This window comes from Lethenteron reissneri, unplaced genomic scaffold (genome assembly GCF_015708825.2).
Source record: "Lethenteron reissneri isolate LAM-NWPU_2019-01 unplaced genomic scaffold, ASM1570882v1 scaffold_214, whole genome shotgun sequence".
Lineage (NCBI taxonomy): Eukaryota > Metazoa > Chordata > Hyperoartia > Petromyzontiformes > Petromyzontidae > Lethenteron > Lethenteron reissneri.
In genome coordinates, this window is record NW_026891736.1 from 1,014,514 (window position 1) to 1,038,270 (window position 23,757).

General features: G+C 50.8%; 1 protein-coding gene across 1 annotated transcript; it reads left to right on the plus strand.

Annotated features, from left to right (window-relative positions):
• Positions 1–2,740: 2,740 nt before the first annotated feature.
• LOC133339727 (c-Myc-binding protein-like) lies at positions 2,741–11,608 on the plus strand. The gene is made up of 5 exons (XM_061547882.1): positions 2,741–2,946; positions 5,332–5,404; positions 6,513–6,561; positions 9,240–9,369; positions 11,396–11,608. Exons 1-5 carry the CDS (start codon positions 2,932–2,934, stop codon positions 11,438–11,440), a joined length of 312 nt encoding a protein of 103 aa, XP_061403866.1. The 5' UTR covers positions 2,741–2,931; the 3' UTR covers positions 11,441–11,608.
• The last annotated feature ends 12,149 nt before the right edge of the window (positions 11,609–23,757 follow it).

The window sequence follows — 23,757 nt, forward strand, 5'->3', positions numbered from 1 at the left end:
TGTGACGCCGTGACTAAGGGGGCGGGGGGGGGGTCAAAAATCGTCCAAAATCACGTGACGTCATTTATGGACGGCCCCTTACGCTTTATTTTTATTAACCCACCAGGCCCTCATTTAATGCCAAGTGGACCTTGGGGTGTAGGCCCACGAGCCGGCCTGTGAGTTCCCACGTCACGCGTGTACATTGTCCCGTGGATGGACTCGACCCTCTCGGGCATAGGAACGTGGAACTTCCATCGCTTGGGCGCGGCATCGCGCGCAACGCACGCGGCGGGAGTTGCCGTCCGCCACTTGGGTGGCAGCGTGGTGACTGTCACCACGGCGCTTGTGCCAGGCTAGGTGCACCTCGAGGCTATTCGGGTGAAGTAGAGGAGGCTGTCGCAGCTGGCAGGCGGTCACAGGACGGACCCAGGTGCCAGGCTAGGTGCAGCATGAGGAGATCACGGGATACACACAGGTGTCTATGGGTTGACTGCCGTACCAGGCTAGGTGCAGGAGGAGGTCACGGGACACACCCAGGTGTCTATGGGTTGACTGCCGTGCCAGGCTAGGTGCAGGGGCAGGAGGTCACGGGACAGACCCAGGTGCCTGTGTGGTGTTGTTTGTGCTGATCTCCACTCCCCCTCGTGGCTCGGCATGCTGTGAGGAAATCTGAATAAAGAAAAAAAAATAAACACAACCGTGCCATGCCCACCCCTGTTTTCTCCCACTGGCACAACCGTGCCGTGCCGTGCCACCCCTGTTCCCCCCACTGACACAACCGTGCCCGTGCCGTGCCGAGCCGTGCGGCTGTTTTTCCACAGCCGCCGATGTCACGCTATGGTGAATGAGCGTTCGACTGCGTGAGTGGGTGAAGAGTTGAGTGGTATGGGCCGTAGAAGAGGTGGAGCTGATGGGTGAGTGGCACGGGCTGGAGAAGAGGTGGAGCTGATGGGTGAGTGGTACGGGCTGGAGAAGAGGTGGAGCTGATGGGTGAGTGGCACGGGCTGGAGAGGAGGTGGAGCTGATGTGGTTACAGGAAGATGTGGAGCTGAGTGGACTTGCCGATAACCGCTACCAGCCATGTGAAAGTCGGCCCCTGTGGAGGAGGAGGAGGCTCGTGAAGGACGCTGCTACTGGGCAGTTGGAGACGGCGAACCTCCATGGAAAAGGAGGGCAAAGGAGCGACGCTCACAACAACGAGCGGGGCACCGGGCGGGTAAAACGCACAGTCGGGGTCATAGGTGGTACATCTGCAACAGTTCATCAACATTGCATACCTGTCGTGCCCTTACCTTATAACAACAGACTAATTCAGACCTCGTTGGTCACCCCGTGTCCCTTATGAATCTCAACGTTCATCCTACAAAAGGAGAAATATATATAGACTCTAGTTCTCTGTGCAAGAATACGGGTAAACCATATGGGTTGACAGATTGGTTCCATACTCTTTGGTTCCTTCGGTAAAGTCATGTAGGTATACAATAAAATAAAATAAATCACGACGTTTCGGGCGGGAAAGCATGCTTTCCCACCTGATGACGTGACTTTACCGAAAGAACCACAGAGTATGGATTCCTGCAGTCACGAAAGCTTCAAATAAAGATTGGTTCCAGTGAGGTCAAATTAGGCAAATTGTATTCCACCGAGGAGCATATCATAAATGTGTGTAATCTATGTGAAAGAAGACTCGGGCCTTTTTTTCTGTTAACCAAGGTAAGGTCTTTATTTCACGGAACGGGTCCACATCTTCATCCTCGCTCTCTCCAGCGACGTTCCCAACTCACCCACCCACTACCCACCCACTCACTACTCACCCACCCACTACCCACCTACTACCCACCCACACATCCACCCACTCATCAACCCGCTCTTTTGACCTCTTCCTGGCGTCGCACTCCGTCTCCACCGATCGTCGTCTTGTCTTATCCTCGCCTGGCCTAGCCATCCTACCTGAGGCTCAACCACCCGCCTGCCCACTCAACCACTCACTCAACCACCCACTCACCCAACCAACCACCCACTCACCCACCCAACCACCCACCCACCTCACCCAACCACCCACCCACCCACTCACCCAACCACCCACCGACTCACCCAACCACCCACCCACTCACCCACTCACCCACCCAACCACCCAACCACCCACTCACCCAACCACCCACCGACTCACCCAACCACCCACCCACCCACTCACCCAACCACCCACCCAACCACCCACCTACTCACCCACCCAACCATCCACTCACCCAACCACCCACCGACTCACCAAACCACCCACCCACTCACCCACCCACTCACCCAACCACCCACCCACTCACCCACCCACTCACCCAACCACCCACGCACTCACCTACCCACTCACCCAACCACCCACCCACTCGCCCAACCACCCACCCACTCGCCCAACCACCCACCCACTCACCCAACCACCCGCCCAACCCCCAGCCCACTCGTCCAACCACTCGCCCAACCACCCACCCAATCAACCAACCACCCATCCAGCCACCCACCCAACCACCCACTCACTCACTCACACACCCAACTAACCACTCACCCAACCACCCACACTCACCCAACCACCCACTTACCTTAATATTATGTTATTCCATATATGGCCATTGCCTCAATATTCACGAGGGAGCGGTGGTCAACGTCACGTAGATTCCCCCCCTCCCCGCTCATTCGCCCCGCCCCTAACCCCGCCCCGCCCCTAACCCCGCCCCTCGTCAAGCCCCGTCACCCGGATGTTGCTGCGCACGGCCCCATTCGTTCGCCGGCAAACCGGAAGCAGGAGGCGAGAGGAGTTGAAGGCAGCGGCGGCGGCGTCGGAGTCGTCTCCGAACAACACAAAACTACAAAGTTCCATCGCTCGCCATCCGCGTCCTTTAAACGCCAACCCGGACTCCGCGAGCCCCTCACGCCCTCTCCCACCCCCTCTTCCGTCTCGCCATGGCCTCGTATCGGGTGAGGGTTTCCTCCGTTGCTGTGTTGTTCCGAGGGTGTCTTGCGTGGTTTGTTCGCCCCAAACTTCGGCTTCGCTTCGACTGTTGCTATGGAGTCCGCGGCCGCCCCGAGGCTGTCTCCACTGATCGAGTGGTGGCGGACTGACTCCTGTACCTCCATCATCACCATCACCTCCACCACCATCACCTCCACCACCATCACAACCATCACCACAACAACAACCACCACCACGATCCCCAACCCCTACTAACCGTCACCATGACTACACCACGACTTTAACAACAACAACCACCACCACCGCTCTATTATCGCAACAACTTTCATCGTACGTACACTTTATATAATTGTTGTAAAGCGCATTGGAATAAGGCGCTGCTGTATATCAATCTTAAGATTTACGTTGTTACCCACTGCAGTGTTCCCTAACGCCACAGTCACGTTATGGTGTACTGTGTAGTGCAGTGCAGGCACTGTGTGTGCACTCTTTAGGTAAAGTCACGTAGGTAGAGAAATAAAATGAAAATAAAAAATATATCACGACGTTTCGATCGAAGCACAAGCGATCGTCCTAAGGCGAAACAAAATCCAGCGGTGGAACAGCGGCTGTGGTTCTATTGCTGGATTTTGTTTCGCCTGAGGACGATTAGCGATTGAAATGTGATATATTATTTATTTTACTTTTGCTACCTACGTGACTTTACCGAAAGAACCAAAGAGTATGTATGGATTCCTGCAGTCACGAAAGCTTCGAATCAAGAAGGTACTGTGTGTAGTCACAGGCACTGTGTGTAGTCCAGGACAATTGCCGCGTAGTACAGTTAAGGTATTGTGTAGTAGAGGCACTGTGTGTAGTACAGTCCATACACTGTAGTGCAGTCCATACACTGTAGTGCAGTGCAAGTATAGTGTAGTACAGTACGTGTACTGTGTGGTACAGTACAGGTTTTGTGAGGTAGCACATTCCTGCGGAGGGAGCTGGTAGGAACGTTGGGTTGCTCGGTCAATGGCCAGGGTCAACGACGGCGTGGTGTATTCCGCAAATATGGCCGACTGTGAGGGCGAGCACAAGCCGGCGTGAGTAGGTTAAACGTTGAGTTTTATAAGGGCACCACGGGGTGACCAGCCCCTCCCCACTCAGCCCCTCCCCACCCTGCCCTCTCCACCCAGCCCCACCCCTCCCAGCCCCACCCCACCCAGCCCCTCCCCACCCAGCCCCTCCCCACCCAGCCCCTCCCCACCCTCTCCACCCAGCCCCTCCCCACCCAGCCCCTCCCCTCTCCACCCAGCCCCACCCCTCCCATTTTTGGATGCACGACGGACGGACACAATAATCCCCTGTGGGCTGGTGGTTCCTACCAGTACTAGTATACTTTGTAGTACACTAGTACAGGTACTGTGTAATATAGTACATGTCCCGTGTATTACAGGTACTGTGCAGTACAGGTACTCTTTAGATCAGGTACTGTGTAGTGCAGAACAGTTACTCTGTAGTACAGGTACTCTGTAGTACAGGTACTGTGTAGTACAGTGTGTGGAGTAGAGTTAACATCTCACCGTGGTGACTAGGAGATGTTATCTCCCTCGCCTAGTATACAGGAGGTCGTGGGTTCGATCCTGACCATGACACCTGATTGGCCTACACCAGAAACAGTCTTCTTTAAAACACACACAACACCTAATAATATAATGTTATGCAAGAATGTGCAAAAATTTGATATTTAAAATAATTGATGTAGTGATTATCCGACGCTTTTGAAAATCCGGCACCCCCTTCCCCACCCAGAAGCTGCCGGATAATCTATGGTCTATCGTATAAATGTAAATTTTTTTTATTTTACACAGCTCTTTTTTCAGAAGCCACCTGGCCACAAATGATAGCTCAACAAAGTGGCTTACCATCATCACGTGGAATTTCATAGCAGCAGCCAAATTTCCTCTGAACGCACGACGTTGATTCTAAATGTGGAGGGGAAAAACTGGAGGACCCGGAGACAAATCCACGTGACCGTGGGGAGAGAGAGACGAAGACTCCAAATATACATCAGCAGGCGTCAAGGTCTGGATAAAACCCACAACCCCCTGTATACCAAGCGAGGTAGTTAATATCTCATAGCCACCATGGCGTCAGGGTCGGGATCGAATCCACGACCTCCTGTATACCAAGTGAGGTAGCTAACATCTCCTAGCCACCGTGGCGGGCATCAGGGTCAGAATCGAACCGACGACCTCCTGTATACCAGGCGAGGGAGTGAACATCTTGTCACCGTGGCACCCCAATTAGTTTATCGTTGTAGTTTATAGGGTATTTGAAACTGCTCGTACGTGAGTCGGACCACCCCTAGGTTGACTCGGCCCTAACTGAGCTGGGGTTATTGTTGTTATCAGGCGGCTGACTCGAAGCGGGAGGAGTTCCGTAGGTACCTGGAGAAGTCGGGCGTTCTGGACGCGCTCACGAAAGGTGCCGATTCACACTCAGAAACTCATTCACTCACATACCCAGAAACTCATTCAGTCACACACCCAGAAACTCATTCACTCACACACCGAGAGACTCATTCACTCACACACTGAGACGCATTCACTCACACACCTAGATACTCATTCAAATGCATAAACTCATTCACTCACACATCCAGAGACTCATTCACTCACACACCCAGAGACTCATTCACTCACACACCCAGAGACTCATTCACTCACACACTGAGACTCATTCACTCACACACCTAGAGACACATTCACTTATACACCTAGATGCACATTCACTTACATACCTAGAGACTCATTCACTTATACACTAAGAGATGAATGCACTTATACACTGAGAGACTCATTCACTTGCACACCTCGAGACTTTCACTTATACACCTAGACGCAGTCACACACACCTAGGGACTCATTCACTTATACACCTAGAGACACATTCACTTACACACCTAGAGACTCATGTTTTAAGTCTACGGGCAGTGCTGAGGCTCCAGGCAGTTCTGTCTACGGGCAGTACTGAGTCTATGGTGCAGTGTTGAGTCTACGGTACAGTGTTGCATCTGTGGTGCAGTGTTGAGTTTATGGGCGGTATTGAGTCTATGGGCAGTGTTAGTCAATGGCGATGTTTACTACACACCGCGGGCCAGGTACTAATTTGAGACCGAGCTGACCTAGGGAAGGCCCAGCACCGGAACCAGATAATCGTCACTGGTGTTGGCTGTGAGCGGGAATCGAACTCGGGTCGCCAGGTTCAGAGCACACTTATTCATATTTCCTTGTACACGCGCATTTGTCAAGCGTTGGCGGTGTGGATAGCGCACTGTACTTAGGAACCCGACGAACAGAGTTCAATTCACGCTCAAGGTTAATATCGGTAGGTCTGCCTAAGGTCAACTCGGCCTTAAAAGAGCACCTGGTGCATTGTGGGAACATCAGCACTGGGGAAACAAAGGCGGCCAGGTATGTGCAGTGGTGCCGGCCTTCATAGGCGGTGCTACTCACGAACAGCACTTGTCCCGACAGTCTGTTAAGGGCTATACGGGGGACCTTTGTCTTTGTATGTGTGTGCGCGTGTGCAGTGCTCGTTGGTCTGTACGAGGAGCCAGACAAACCCAACAATGCCCTGGAGTATCCTCAACCACGCCACTCAACCACGCCACTCCACGTTTAGAATGAACGTCACATGTTTATAGTATTTAGCTTCTGCTATCAATTTACACGTGATGGTGATGACAAGCGACCACTTCGGTGAGCAGCTATCATTTGTGATGGCCAGGTTGCGGCTGAACGAAGAGCTCCATAGGTCAGTGGGGCCTTACACCTAGTCAAATAAACATAGTTTAGTTTATCAAAGGCACCGTGAGCACCGACTGAACATTCGCATTCTCTTGGCCTAGGGGACCCTCCATTGGCAGCATCTCCTGTGTGTGTGCGTGTGCGTGACACGAGCGGTAGTGTAGCGATTAGTGCGCTGCGCTCTGAACCCGGTGACCCGAGTTCGATTCCAGCTCACGGCCACCACCAGTGACAATTGTTTGAACCGGTCCTGGGCCTCCCTTAGGTCGAGTCAGCCTCAAATGCGTACATCGTGTGGTGTATAAACATCGCCATTGGGGAGACAAAGATGGGCATGGTTGCTGTCTAACGACCCCCTCGTGTACCGTTCCTGCCTTCATAGGTGCTCGCTAACACCACTTGCCCCGACTGTTAAGGCTATACGGGGGACCTGTGATACGAGGGGGACCCATCGTGTGAGTCAGCGTCCCTTGCGTGTGATCCTAGGGGACCCCCCAGTGTCAGGACCCCCATGCGTGAGTGTGTGTGTGATTCTAGGGGACCCTAGGGGAGCCTAGGGAACCCTCCAGTGTTAGTATCCCCCCATGTGTGTTATCCTAAGAGAGCCTAGGGGGACCCCTCAGTGTCAACATCCCATGTGTGTGAGCCTCGTGGGGACCCTTCATTGTCAGTGTCCCCCCCCCCCGTGTGTCCGCTGAAAACAAACTCCCTACCTGCTCGCTGGTGCCGGATGGCAACGCTGTGGTGGATGTGAGCAATGCTATGGGGGGGGGAAGGCCAATTCCATAATTGGCTATACCTCTTCATGACGCTTGTAGCCACCACAGTGGCCAGATGGGCACTCTGGATGGGTGTGAGGGGTTCGTAACCCCTCCACCTTTCATTATTTACCACTAAACCAAATTAAAAATAAAGAACGACGTTTGTGCCGGAGGCCCTGGGGGGACAGGCATTTATGACGTCTGCTGGCCAAACCCATTTCGCGAAGCCTGGAGAGTGAATCTTTACCCTCGGGGTTCCTCCAGTAAAATGAAATAGCCATTGCGGGAGACCACTTGGAATGTACGAATGCTCACTCATCTGTCGGGAGCTGGACCGGTACCGCCTGGATCTCTGTGGTATTCAGGAGGTTCGGTGGACTGGCTCTGGCTCCTACCACTGAGGGGTGGACAGTCCTCTACTCGGGGCAGGAGACTGCCAAACAACACGGAGTGGCTCTTATAAACAAAAAAATTAAGGCGTGTGTGGGAGCGTGGCGGTGAGGTGTGAGAATTTGTAAGCCCTAACATGTAACAGGTGCAAGCTGAAGTGGCCCCTCGGGATAGTCATCCTGTTGGGTGACTTTAATGCCTGAGTGGGTCATGATCCTGGCACCTGGTCTGGAGTGATTGGAAGGCATGGGCCAGATCAGCCCATGGGCTTGTAATTACCAACATGATGTTCTGACATCGGTGCATCCACAACATCATGGATGCATGCTGGGTCCAAGCAAGAACATCTGCTGGACTATGTAGTGACTACAGCGGATGCGGGCCCATGTCCTTGAGACCAGGACCTACCGTGGAGCTGATCTGCCCACTGACCATCAGCTTGTCATCTGTAAGATGTGCCTGCCATTCTTCCACTCCAGTGGTGGGTGTATATCCAGAACCCGATTCAAACCCATAGTGGTTGGTGGGGCAGTTGTGGAGAGCGTGGAGAGTTTTCCGTATCTGGGCAGTATGCTCATGACTGGCTCGGTTTGAAAGCAGAGCTCTCCGAATCAATCGATCAGCATTATCTTTTCATCGTCTGCGTAACGCTGTGTGGAAGCTACCTGGTCTGTCGCTCCACATGAAGCTTCGGGTCTTTTCTGCCACGGTCATGCCCTTCTCTATTCTTACAAAATGTGGACCCCCCTAATGGAACATCTTTGCCGGTTAAAACATTTAGGCTGGCCTGCCTTTGATCCGTCCTGGGTTTAACCCGGCTGGATTTTCTGAAGAGCTCACAAATCCCATCGGTGAGCTCCGGCAAGCAAGGCTGCATTGGCTGGGTCATGTAGACCACATGCCCAGCCACCACATGCCTAAACAGCTTTTGTTCATGGTGCAAGAGGATGTGGAGCTGAGGGGACTTGCTGATGACTGGTACTAGCGGTGTCAAGATCGACCTCAGTGGAGGAGGCTCGTGAAGGACACTACTGGGCAGTTGGAGGCAGTCGCCCTCTAACAGCAACAGAGGGCAGAGGAGCGACGCTCACAACAATGAGCGGAGCGCCCAGTGGCTAAAACACAGCAAGTTGGCACAGTGGGGGGCACAGGTGGTGCATCGGCCAGTCATCTCAGTCATCTCAATCAGTCAACCCATGGCACCAAGATCTGTCCCATGACCTACCAGCAGGCATTCGACACTTCACGTGGCCTTAAAGTGCACATAGCCTGGCACAGGCACCATGGTTATGTTACTGCCACTTAGTGGCGAAGGTCGGTCATTGTTGTCGTTGAGTGATCCTTGACGTCGCCGCTCAGCTTCCTGAAGCAGCACCTGAGCTCTGCGGGCCCCGAGGGGGCCGATGTAGAGGCCCTGCGCCTCGAGGCCTCCGAACTGCGCCTCAAGTTGGACTCCCTGGCCGAAGAGAACCGGGAGCTCAAGGGCAAGGTGAGCAGCATCTTCGTGGTCACGACTATAATGATGCAATCGTTGATGATGATGATGTAATCATTAATGATGTATGGCAGAACCCCTCTTAAAGGTAATTGGTTCCAGGAAGCCGGTCGTTAGGCGAGTAAATGTTTCCACTTCAAAGCACAGCAGACACTGAATGTAAACAATGCCCCAACACCCATGAATGGACATCGCTGATTGGCCGAGGCCTGGTCAGACCACTTTGGAACTCGCCGATTGGCTGAAATTGACAGTCGTGTGCTCGTCATAAGTCGTCGTTAACAGGGGAATGGTCGGTAAGGGAACACATTGGGCTCTATGGAGGCCCATCGTTAAGCAATTAGTCGTTAACTACACTATACACTACTATACACTACACTACTATATTCTACACTATACGCTACACCACTATACGCTACACCATTATACGCTACACCACTATACGCTAAACCATTATACGCTACACCACTATACACCACCACTATACACTACACCACTATATGCTACGCAACTATAGACTGCTGCTGTATACTATACATTACAATATAAACTACTATATACTATTCTCCACATTGGGCGCTATGAACGCTCGTCGTTAAGCGATAGTTAACAGGGGTGGTCATTAAGAGGGGTTCTATTATTATTATTTATGATGATGACAATGTAATCATTATTCATATCAATTATAGTGATGTCGACAACAATGATGATGATGCCGATGTAATCATTAACGACAATGATGATGAAATCATTAACGATGTAATTGTCGCTGTCATTGAAACGCACGTGCAGAGAGAGAGGGGGGAGAGACTGGCTGATGATGGTGGTGGCTTGAGCTCTTCATCCAGCAATGGAGTGACCATGGCTGATGATGTTTATGATGATGATGTAGGCTCCGCCAATGACGATCTGGAAAATTACAATGGCCAATCATGCACAACACATGCGGTAAAACTGTTTTGTTTTACCAGGTAAGGCCCTACTGAGCTATGTAGCATTTTCAGAAGCGACCTGGCAATCACAAATTATGGCTCAACGAAGTGGCTGCCATCATTGTGCACGTGGACATTTATCGCAGTCACATACTCTAAAGGCGTGACGTTGATTCTGAATGTCGAGGTAAAACCGGAGGACCCGGAGAAAATCCACGACCACTGCGGGGAGATAATAGAGAGAGAGACCCAGACTCCAAACATACAGCAACAGGCATCATCAGGGTCAGGATCAAACCCATGACCTCCTGTATACAAGGCGAGGTAGTTAACATCTAGCCACCATGGCATTGGGGTTGGGATCGAACCCACGACCTCATGTATACCAGGCAAGGTAGTTAACATTTCCTATCCACCGTGGACGTCAGGGTTGGGATCAAACCCACGACCTCCTGCATTCCAGGCGAGGTAGTTAACATCTCCGAGCCACCGTGGCGTTGGGGTTTGGATTGGACCCACGACCTGATACCAGGCGAGGTAGTTCACATCTTCTAGCCACTGTGATGTCGAGGTCGGGATCGAACCCACGACCTCCTGATACCAGGCGAGGTAGTTAACATCTAGGACACCGTGGTGCACGCTACGCAGTGATGGCAGCTGCCGTTCACCTCTCAGGTAGTGGTGGCGGCTATGCGGCCGTGGGTGGTGCTGATGCCAGGCGAGGTGCATGCCCTGTGTGTGTGCGAGTGTGGGGGGGCAGCGGTAGTGTAGCAGTTAGCGTGCCGCTACGAAACCCGGTGACCCGAGTTCAGTTCCCGTTCACGGCCAACACCAGTGACAGCAGCGATTATCTGAACCCGGTGTTGGGCCCTCCCGGAGATCGACTCAGCCTCAAATTAGTACCTGATGCAGTGGTGGTGCGTCGTAAAAATTGCCACTGGGGGAGACAAAGGCAGCCGGGTGTGTGTTGTGCTGGCCACCCACCCCCTCGTGTACCTTCATAGGCGCTGCTACTACTCGCTATGAACAGCACTTGTCCCGACCGTCTGTTGAGGCTACCTGGGGGATCTTTGTCTTTGTTTCCACAGCTGGCTCGCTACGAAGCGGTGGCGGACGAGGGGCGCACGGAGTAGAGAGGGGGGGGGGGTGGAGGACGCAAGGCACTGGGGAATGCACACACAAACATAGACACACAGTCACGCACTCGCTCACACAGAGACACACACAGACACACACTAATACACACACACTCACACCTAGACACACACACACGTGCACGCACACACTCTCGCGCACACTCACACACGCACATCCACGTGGTTATGGGTATGCACATGAAACACTCCCTTTCCTCCCATGCTCGCTACTCTCACATTCCAACACATAGGCAAAGGTCCCCCATGTAGCCCGCAATTGCTGTTGGGGAAAGTACTGCTAGCGAGGGGAGCACCCACTAATACCCACCCAACCCAACACTTGGTCTAACACTCAATCTAACACCTACCTAACCTAACACCAAATCTAACACCCACCTAATCTAAGTCTATCACCCCATCTAAAACCCAGTCACACTTAGTCTAACACCACCTCCTGCCTGTCTTCTCCACCTGGGTTCCTTTGGTGTTACTGGGGTGGAGTCTTTGCCGTGACCGGGGTGGGTGGAGTTAGTGACTTGTGAGCGGGGTTAGTGGCTGGTGGGTGGAGTTGGTGGCTGATGGGTGGGGTTAGTGGTTGGTGGGCAGAGTTGATGGCTGAGGGGGGCGGAGTTAATGGCTGGGGGCGGGGGTGAGGGACTGATCATCGCACTGAGTTCACATTCTTTTTTTCAGTCCACCCTCTGTGCGACAACAAAGACAACAGTGCGGGAGAGAGGAGCAGAGATAATTATTTGTTGTTACAATCTCTGTCCCTGTTGTGGAGTGTTTCATTAAAGGAAGTGGTTTGTTTGAATAAGAGCCGTGGTGGATTCCTTTCGGGGGGGGGGGGCGGGGGGGGGGGGTGTTCGGGGGCAGAGATAATTCTAAACTACTGAACTATAAAATCTTATTTTAGCAGGTGAGGCCCACTGAGCTATGTAGCTCTTTTTCAGAAGCGACCTGGCCACCATTGATAGGTCAACGACATGGCTTATGTTGAAATGTATAGCAGCCAAATATAAACGCAAGTTTCTAAATCTGGAGGACCCGGAGAAAAAAAATCCACGCGACCAGGGAGAGAGACGCAAACTCTAAATATACAGCAGGCGTCAGGGTTGGGATTGAATCCACGACCTCCTGCATACCACGCAAGGGAGTTAACATCTGGCCACAGTGGCACCTGCAGGTGGGGGGGGGGGGTACAATAGGAGGACATTGCCTGACCCAACATGGTTCTAAACCAGTGGTTCTTAACCTTTTTGGAGGTACCGAACCCCACCAGTTTCATATGCGCATTCACCGAACCCTTATTACTTGTAAGAATAAAATATGATTTCTTCAAATTCAAAACATAGGTATATGTTTTACTGGTGCACAATCATATGAGTCGGGTGTGTGTCTTAACCTCCGCCGAACCCCTGAGACTGACTCACCGAACCCCTGGGGTTCGATCGAACCCAGGTTAAGAACTACTGTTCTAAACAATACATGTGTAGTGAGTCACTCAGAGTCACTAATCGTAGGAGGCACTCTATTTATTACAGCCGTCACAGGCGCAAGGGTTAACTACATTAAGGGCAGGACAGGTAACTGGCTGCCTGACTTTCAACGCCGAGAAGGTGAAGACGGTGACGAAGACTCCAGCCGCATGACGGTTCAACCCCGAACCCTCGCTCGGGGTCCTTTATACACCCAGCGTGGCCCCGCTCCGCCTTTGGCCACGCCTCCCTTTTAAAATCCACCAGAAGGTTCCCGGGCTTTACCACACGTACCCCCTCTATCCCCCTTGCCGCACGTCCCTCTCTCTGGCTCATCACATCCTCCTGGCAGACAGAGATGGATTTGTGCTGCACTTCCGATCCCCTTCTGTGCCAACAATCAGTGCTATGTGCCACAGTGGCACATTCCATGTCACTACATCATCCCCCCCTGTGAAAAAAAATCAGCCGTCCCGGCTGACATCCATATCTCGTGTAGCGGGACAACGAACACAACAATAGCAACCGTCATCCCACCCGCCAGTAGTATTAACGAGAACAATAAATAACCGGAACAATAAACAAAAAATAGCGAACACATGGGAATAAACCCGGCCCCCAGGAATATACAACACCCAACGACCGTCAGCGTGCTGCAGCCTGCGAGCACAGGAAGGACCTCAGTTCAACCGACAGCCATAGCCTGGCTCGCGTCTGCGACTACCTGCCAGATGGCGTTAAATAATAAATAGAATGGGAAGGGGTGGGTTATTTGAACCGAACAGTTTTTGAATGTGTCCTCGTCGCCGGGCCCCCAGGTGGGGCAAGATTGGGTTTTCTGGGGACCCCGGGGACGACTTGTAAATGGCCTAACGGGCGCGGCCCCTCCCGGGAAGAAGATGAAGGGGGAGAAGAACCGGGTGGCAGTCGTTCCGTCCTCACTGGCCCGCCTATGGACGACGCCGCTGGTGGTTCCACGGGTGTCAGGTGCTGGGATCCTGTAGGCGTAAGAATAGAGTCTCGGTGAGGCGCAACCTCCGTGACCGTATGCCCGGGCACGTCGGACACATCAGATACCCGGCCTTTAGGTAGTGGGGATGAAACGACCTCGCAAGGTGAGAAATAGGATTTCAGCCATGACGGGTGCACATACCAATGCCTGCGACCGACCTAGATCAGCATGCACTGCGGCCTCCTGACCTCAATCACCTCAACTGGGCCCTGCCATGGCTTATGCAATTTAGGGGATGTGCCCTGGGGCACCTGGGGTCAATGCAGCCATGCCTTGTCCCCAGGTTTCCATGGGTTTCCAGATCCCCGGAGCCTCACAAGCTTTTCATTTTTGGCCTGCGTTTTGCCGAATTCCCCCGAGACGCTTTCTGCGCTTCCGTCAATCGCTGGAGGGTAAGGTGCATGGGCATGGGCACAGCGACCTTTTTGCCTGGCCCCGTGTCTAACTGAGCCTCCATAGGGGGGTCGAATTCCCTCCCATACATGAGGAAAAAGGGGGAGAACCCAGTTGAGGCGTGAGGAGCCGTTCTGTACGCAGCGAGAACACCCGGAACGTGTAAATCCCAACCGGACTGCGCCTCGTTGACCTGTTGGCACAGCATGGACTGCTTCTTTGCAATCGCTCTACCATCTCGTCAGTCTGGGGATGGTAGGGTGACATCCGGATTTTTTTTAGTACCGAGGGAATCGCACACATCTTTTAATACTTTAGATGAAACATTCTGGTCCTAGACCGTAAGGAGATGTTCCAGGGCCCCCTTATCCAAAACATACCCATGCAGGAATGCATCCGTGATGGACGCAGCCGATTGATCTGGCAAACGCCATGCCACCAGCCACCGGGACAGGTACTCCACCCCGACGAGCAAAAATTAGTTTCCCCTCGGAGTGGTGGGAAATGGTCCAAGGATGTCGAGATCAAAGAGCTTCACCATTGGAACCTCATTTGCCAGTAAAAAATATGATAATTGTTTTTTTACCCTTCTATCTTTTTACTGGCAAATGAGGTTCCAATGGTGTAAATGCTTACCCCGAGCTATCGTACTTTGATGGTGCATTGTCTTTGAGTTGTGTGCCTTCTGGCGTCATTTGGTCCAACCCATGTGAGACTAGGCTCTAAGGAAAGCTGTCTCGGGTGTGGACCAATAAACTTTAAAGACAGTGCATATATTATCAGGGTTATGTTTTTTGTTTGCATTATGACTGCAGGTATTGTGGTCTATGCAAACATGACTCCTTGTAAAAAAGGTCTCAGTTTTGTTGCCAGATAGAAGGGTAAAAAACCAATTATATTTTTTACTGGCAAATGAGGTTCCAATGGTGTAAATGCTTACCCCGAGCTCTCATACTCTGATGGTGCATTGTTTTTGAGTTGTGTGCCTTTTGGCGTCATCTGGTCCAACCCATGTGAGACTAGGCTCTAAGGAAAGCTGTCTCGGGTGTGGACCAATCAACTTCAAGGACAGTGCATATATTATCAGAGTTATGTTTTTTGTTTGCATTATGGATTTCAGGTATTGTGGTCTATGCAAACATGACTCCTTGTAAAAAAGGTGTCAGTTTTGTTGCCAGATAGAAGGGTAAAAAAACAATTATATTTTTTACTGGCAAATGAGGTTCCAATGGTGTAAATGCTTACTCCGAGCTCTCATACTCTGATGGTACATTGTCTTTGAGTTGTGCGCCTTTTGGCGTCATCTGGTTCAACTCATGTGAGACTAGGCTCTAAGGAAAGCTGTCTCGGGTGTGGACCAATCAACTTCAAGGACTGCATATATTATCAGAGTTATGTTTTTTGTTTGCATTATGGCTGCAGGTATTGCGATCTATGCAAACATGACTCTTTGTAAAAAAGGTGTCAGTTTTGTTGCCAGATGGAAGGGTAAAAAAACAATTATCATCAAAGAGCTTGTTAACACAGGACACCTCGATGGACTGCAACGGTGGCCGGGCCTGCCTCAGTGGGGGCTTCCAGCGAGCGCACTCAACACAGTCCTTAAGAATATTATGGACATTCTCTGACATCCTGGGGCAAAATAAGTCGCGCTTTAGGGTTGATAAGGTTTTCTGCACCCCAAGGTGCATCGCACATGGACAGCCCGTGTAACTCTACCCCGCAGAGCAATCTGCATGACGATGCAGTAACGCTGCACCTCCACGTCCCACCTCATCAGCAGCCCATCACGGAGGACCACGAGGGACATTCTACCACCTGTCGCTCCGACGCGACACCGCAATTTTAAGAGGGAGGCATCCTCCATTTGGAGGCGTCCCCATTCAGTGTGCGTGAGACCAAGTGTGTTATCACAAGCAATGGTTCCTGTGGGTGGTGAAGTGTCAACCAATGCCAGGACGGTGCACGGCAGTCCTGCAACCGCAGGTTTACAACGGCCGGCACCCATCAAACACGCACACTGACTCTTTGGTGGCAATCGCGACAACGCATCCGCATTACAGTGGCGTGTACCCTTCCTATAGGTGACTGTAAATAAATAATCCTGCAAAATCTCCAACTATTGGGAGAGCTGGCCGGACGGCTTGTCAACTCGCAGCGCATATTGCGTACAACAAACTGCCTACCGTAAAGGTACGGACGGTATTGCTTTACAAAGTTTACAATTGCCAATAATTTGCGGTGCATCACATCCTACCTTCACCACCTGTGATAACACAGCGCCGATTCCGGTGTCACTGGTGTCTGTGTCCAGCACAAATGGTAACAAAAAATCAGGGTACCCAAGGGGAGGTGCGTTTCGCGATCGTTGCGAATGATCGCGAAACCGATAATATGATGTGAACCCAACAAAACTGCGAACTTCACCTACTGAAGTTGGGGTTGGCCAACCCTTGCCAGGGGTACTGCTCTGCCCTTGGGCTCTTCTCTTCAAGAGGCTTCTTGTCTTCAGCTGGACGACGACTGCCTCGGACCGTTCAGGGGTCAGGCTTTTATGCAGGGCCGTGGCTCGCCCCGCCCCGGCCCGGCCACGCCTTCCTTCCCGAACCTTCGAGAAGGATCTGGGGGTGATGTCATCCCCCAGCCTCCCTCCTGGGGTCTGGGGTCTGGCCCTTTAACATACCGTTCCATAGGGTAACCATTGGGCCCTTTAGCCCCTCTGTTGCCCCCTATCGGCATGTGGCCGGTACTGCCGGCAACTGCATGGGAACGGCGCATCTTAAGCCCAAACACATTCCTGCGGAGGGAGCTGGTAGAAACGTTGGGTTGCTCGGTCAATGGCCAGGGTCAACGGCGGCGTGGTGTATCCCGCAAATATGGCCGACTGTGAGGGCGGGCACAAGCCGGCGTGAGTAGGTTAAACATTGCGTTTTATAAGGGCACCATGGGGTGACCAGCCCCTCCCCACCCAGCCCCACCCCTCCCACCCCCCACCCAGCCCCACCCTCCACACCCTCCCCTCCCCACCCAGCCCCTCCCCACCCAGCCTCTCTCCACCCAGCTCCACCCCTCCCATTTTTGGATGCTCGATGGACGGACACAATAATCCCCTGTGGGCTGGTGGAACCAAGGGGTTCATACCACACCTGACGTCACGTCCCCATTTTACTCCTACACATATGTAACACTGTGAACTCTAACACAAAAACCGATGAACTGTAAACTCTAAACTATAACACTATCAACTAGTTGCACCATAAATAAACGGGGGCCTCGGGATTCTCAAAGGATTAGTATTATTAGAATCACATTCTGATCATTAGATTCACACTATCCACTGCTCGATGAATGTGCCATCTCAATGGAATTGAATAACTATATATGCAGTATATAATAAAACATTTACCGCACAAACCTAATCAAAAAGTGTAAGATCATAAATCGTTACAATTATATCGTGTATTTTCGTATTTTTTGTTATATGCAATATATATTACATTTATGATATCAATGATTTCCAGGAATCCTCCAAGCTAGAGTGAGTTTGTAAATGCTGTACACTGTGTGAGATCACATTCCTCCTTGTCAGTTTGGTGGGGACTGGGGGAAACTAAGAGTCGTCTGTGGTTATCTAACAAGAATTGACACATCCTAAAACAAGACCATACATACCACGTGCTAGACATCTCCAATGAGCCAATTGCCAGAGCAATCATTGGATTTATCGAAAGATGCAATTTTTGTAATCCTTAAATGAGTGAGCACTACTGGAGCATGAGTCACTAGTGTCTGGAGAATATCTCAACAGCATCGACCGATGAATCTTCGTTTCCCCAAACACAGCCACCGCCGAACTCACAAGGAAGACTTTGATCTCAATACATTGTATAGCATTTAGAACATCACTGCAGTTTGGACTATTACTGAGAACCACTGATATACTGAATTGTTACATATTACTTGATTCTTGGACGTTAACATTACATACTCAATATGGCTCAATGTGTATAACCACACACAGTCACGCTATACTTTAAGTTTGACTCACCAGCCACTCCATTACACACAGCCATCTCTCAGGATCCAACTGCATGGGATCTAAAGTGGAATTTTTTTCAGGACCCATTACAACGCTTTGAATGTCACTTTGATATAACTTCCTTATCGTTCTAGATTTGTGGATCGTCTGATGCTTTGAGTTATTCTGTAGATGCCATTGAGTTATTCTTCTCTAGATACTCACTTAAGGATTCCGATGATTTTATGTTTCAACTAGCTGTACTAACCGGCTTCGCCCGGGACTTGTATCCACGACGGCCGGCCGCCTTTGTCTCCCCAGTGGCGATGTTAATACGCCACACCAGTTACTCGTTTTGCGGCTGAGTCCCTCCCTCACCACTCTCCCTCCCTCACCACTCTCCCTCCCTCACCACTCACGCACGGCCGCCTTTGTCTCCCCAGTGGCGATGTTAATACGCCACACCAGTTACTCGTTTGAGGCTGAGTCGACCTAGGGGAGGTTCAAATAATCGTCACCGGTGGTGGACGTGAGCGGGAATGGAACTCGGTTCGCCGGGTTTGTAGCGCAGCGTAGCGTTAACCACTACACCCACCGCTCCTCACACACCACACACGCACAGACAGACACACACACAGACACACGCAGACACACACAGACAGACACACACACAGACACACGCAGACACACACAGACAGACACACACACACAGACACACAGACAGCAAGCTAACCACTACACTACCGCTCCCCACACACCACACACGCACACACACACGCACACACACAGACACACACACAGACACACACACACAGACAGCACGCTAAGCACTACACTACCGTTCCCCCTACACAACACACGCGCGCGCGTCCATAGGTACACATACACGCGCTTGCTGCAGACACACACGACTGTCAGGGGCGTACGGCAGTAAACGACTGAAAAAAGAAAGCGGCAATGCTGCGCGAGGAACGCCTTAGACCTGCAACACATTTGTGTAATGCGAGCGTAAACACACAAACACATACAAACACATACATACATACACACACATACACACAAACACATACACACACATACATACACACAGACATACACATACACACAAACACACACATACATACACACAAAAACATAGACAATACACACACACATACATGCAGACACACAGACAGACACATAACACACATACATACACACAGATACATACACAGAAACACATACACACAATACATAGACACACACATACATACACACAAACACATCCACAGACGTACATACACACATACATACAGATACGCAGACGTACACATAAACACATATGAAGTATTGGAAATGACGGCAGGAACTTCTTGACGGGTAACACACTTTTATTAAATCTTGACGTGTCACAATACAACGTGTGGTCTCTATTCTTTGTACTATACACTCCACTTAACTCGTGTAGACTCTATGCCTCTGGCTACACACAATACACTTGACTCGTGTAGACCCTATGCCTCTGGCTACACACAATACACTTGACTCGTGTAGACCCTATGCCTCTGGCTACACACAATACACTTGACTCGTGTAGACCCTATGCCTCTGGCTACACACAATGCATTCGGCTCGTGTAGACCCTATGCCTATGGCTACACACAATACACTCGCCTCTGGGTTACACAGAGTCCCGGTCCCGTTAGGACAGCGGGACTAGGTACCGCAGGGCCCTGTCTCTTCGATCCCCGTCTTCATTCTTCGCTGGTTACATACTGCCCTTACGCCTGTGTGCATCCCCTTTTATAGCCCCTGCTCACGGGAGACGGAGCTGATGCGGACGTCTACGTGAGCATCGCTCCTTAGTTAACCAATCACGACGCGCTCTCTCTACGATCCGTTTTCCCCCAGCGCGTGTTAACACTACTCCACCCATCACACCGCGCTGTCACCTGATCACTCCCTCTCAGCGCGTCACCGGCACACAGCCAATCAGCACCCCGTAACCCACGACCCCGCGCTGACCCCTGATCCTCCACCGTCAGCGCGCGTCACCACATACACAGCCAATCATTACGCGCTGGCATACGATCCCTAATCCCAGCGCGTATCACCACTACACATACAAAAAAACCCACATACATACACACACACATACATACACACAAACACATACACACACATACATACACACATGCATACAGACACACAGACATACACAAACATATACACACATACACATGACCCGGCTTCGCCCGGGACTTGGATCCACCACGCCCGGCCGCCTTTGTCTCCCCAGTGCCGATGTTAATACGCCACACCAGTTACTCGTTTGAGGCTGAGTCGAACTAGGGGAGGTTCAAATAATCGTCACCGGTGGTGGCCGTGAGCGGGAATCGAACTCGGTTCGCCGGGTTGGTAGCGCAGCGTAGCGTTAAGCACTACACCCACCGCTCCTCACACACCACACACGCACAGACACACACACAGACACACACACAGACACACGCAGACACACACAGACAGACACAGACAGACACACACACACAGACACACAGACAGCACGCTAAGCACTACACTACCGCTCCCCACACACCACACACAGACACACACACACACAGACACACACACACAGACAGCACGTTAAGCACTACACTACCGTTCCCCCTACACAACACACGCGCGCGCGTCCATAGGTACACATACACGCGCTTGCTGCAGACACACACGACTTTCAGGGTGCGTACGGCAGTAAACGACTGAAATAATAAAGCGGCAATGCTGCGCGAGGAACGCCTTAGACCTGCAACACATTTGTGTAATGCGAGCGTAAACACACAAACACATACAAACACATACACACACATACATACACACACATACACACAAACACATACACACACATACACACACATACATACACACAGACATACACATACACACAAACACACACATACATACACACAAACACATACACAATACACACAGACATACATGCAGACACACAGAGACACACATAACACACATACATACACACACATACATACACAGAAACACATACACACACATACATACACACACATACATACACACAAACACATACACACACGTACATACACACATACATACAGACACACAGACATAGACATAAACACATACAAAAAAACCCACATACATACACACAAACACATACACACACATACATACACACATACATACACAGAAACAAACACATACACACAAACACACATACATACACACAAACACATACACAATACACACACACATACATGCAGACACACAGACACACACATAACACACATACATACACACGCATACATACACAGAAACACATACACACACATAAATACACACACACATACATGCACACAAACACATGCACACACGTACATACACAGACACGCAGACATACGCATAAAGACATACAAAAAAACCGACATACATACACACACACATGCACACAAACACATACACACACATACATACACACATACATAGAGACACACAGACATACACATAAACACATACACACATACACATGACCCGGCTTCGCCCGGGACTTGGATCCACGATGGCCGGCCGCCTTTGTCTCCCCAGTGACGATGTTCACACACGACAGCAGTTACGCGTTTGAGGCTGAGTCGACCTAGGGGAGGCCCAGGTCCGTTTCAAATAATCGTCAGCGGTGGTGGGCTGAAGTTGGAATGGAACTGGGGTCGCTCAACCAGCTTAATGACTATTTGTACAAAGAACATATAAAGAATCGATTATAATAACCAGGCTACAGTCCACATTATATACTGGCAGTACACGCACTCAGCTTCATAAGCAGGCTAGAGTGTACATGATAGAGTGGCAGTACGCTCACCGAGTTTAATAAGCAGGCTACAGTCTACATGATAGACTGGCAGTACGCTGACCCAGCTTAATGACTATTTGTACAGTGAACATTTAAGTAATCGATTGTTGGCGCATTGGGTTTAAAAGTAATATAAATTGCACACATTGTGGTGGGGGTGGAGTGAAGAATAGGAAAAACTTTGATGAATTTACCTCAGAGTGGCGTGGTGGGTGTCGAGGCCTAGTAGCGTGCAGAGCCTGCGGCCTCGCCAAAATTGTCCAGCCGGCAGAGGCAGGGTACGGGTGGCGTGCCTTCCCCCCCCCCCCTCAGCGCTCGAACAATACTGTGTAATGGCTATTATTTAATTATTTACGGAGCCTATGAAAGTGGCGAAGGCGTGGCTAGCCGTTGGCAGGGGCAACCGCCGTCCAATGAAACTGCAGCCCTTGGCGAAGGCGTCGCTAGCCGTTGCCAGGTCCAATGAAAGCGGCGAAGGCGTCGCTAGCCGTTGCCAGGGGCAACCGCCGTCCAATGAAAGTGCGTATGGTCCGAAATCCACACACACACACACAGACAGACATGCACGATTTTATATATATAGATTGAGGTACTGCTAGCTTTGGCTATAATTACAAGCTATAGCAATCAGATGATTATTCAAACAATTATTACAGCAATTGTAATCATTTTGGTTGGTTGAATATAACAAATCCACTTCGTTGTCTAGACGCACTTTCATCAACACTATTGTCTTTGAATATATTTTTAAAACGTCAACATGCTATGAAGCGTGCACCTCTTCGTCCAGTAAAACTCGAGATCACCATTGAAATGTATTTCGCTAGTAAGGCCCGTCAGAGGCGTAGCAAGGGGGGGGGGGCAGGGGGTACATATGTCCCCGGGCGCCAAGGTAAAGGGGCGCCAAAATGAGGCTTACAACGTTACATTATAACTTATTCCGGCGGGCGCGGCAGCCTGAAACTACTGCACAAATCTACACCTCAACCTAAAAGTTTATATATCCCGCCACACACAGCCTACATGTCATGTAATTACATTTTGGTACGCGCGCCTATTAAGAACTTACATGGAAGAACGTCCCAAACAACAGACAGGCGCAGTCTTTCAGCCTTAGTCACTGGCCTGTTTTTTGGTGGCGGAAACTACGACGGCCTGAAACACGCTGGAGTGCACGATCAGAAGCTGTTAAAGCTATCTATGAAGGACTGGATGAGCTAGTAGGGCTGCTAGACAAATTATGGGAGGATGTAACTATGACACCTGAAACCAGAAGTGATGCAGAACAGTTACAGGCATCTTCTTGGTTCTTTCGGTAAAGTCACGTAGAAGGGAAATAATAAAATAATAAAAAGAAAACATAAAATAATTCTCACGACGTTTCAGCCCCAACGCAAGCAGCCGTCCTCAGGTGAAGAACAGGTTTGTCGGAAAGACAGCGTCTGAATGAAACACCAACAGGCTTGGAGCATATATTTAAGCTGGGTTGGAGGGGGAAGAGCGCCTTGACAAAATAATTTGCATATCAAGAGGAATTTAGCATATTTATGGGGA

Bases quoted from the DNA above. Each gene is read 5' to 3' on its own strand.
- LOC133339727 (XM_061547882.1), top strand. The intron at 5,405-6,512 runs GTGCCGATTCAC...GCGCGTGTGCAG, and splicing joins TCTGGACGCGCTCACGAAAG to TGCTCGTTGGTCTGTACGAG. The intron at 9,370-11,395 runs GTGAGCAGCATC...TTGTTTCCACAG, and splicing joins ACCGGGAGCTCAAGGGCAAG to CTGGCTCGCTACGAAGCGGT.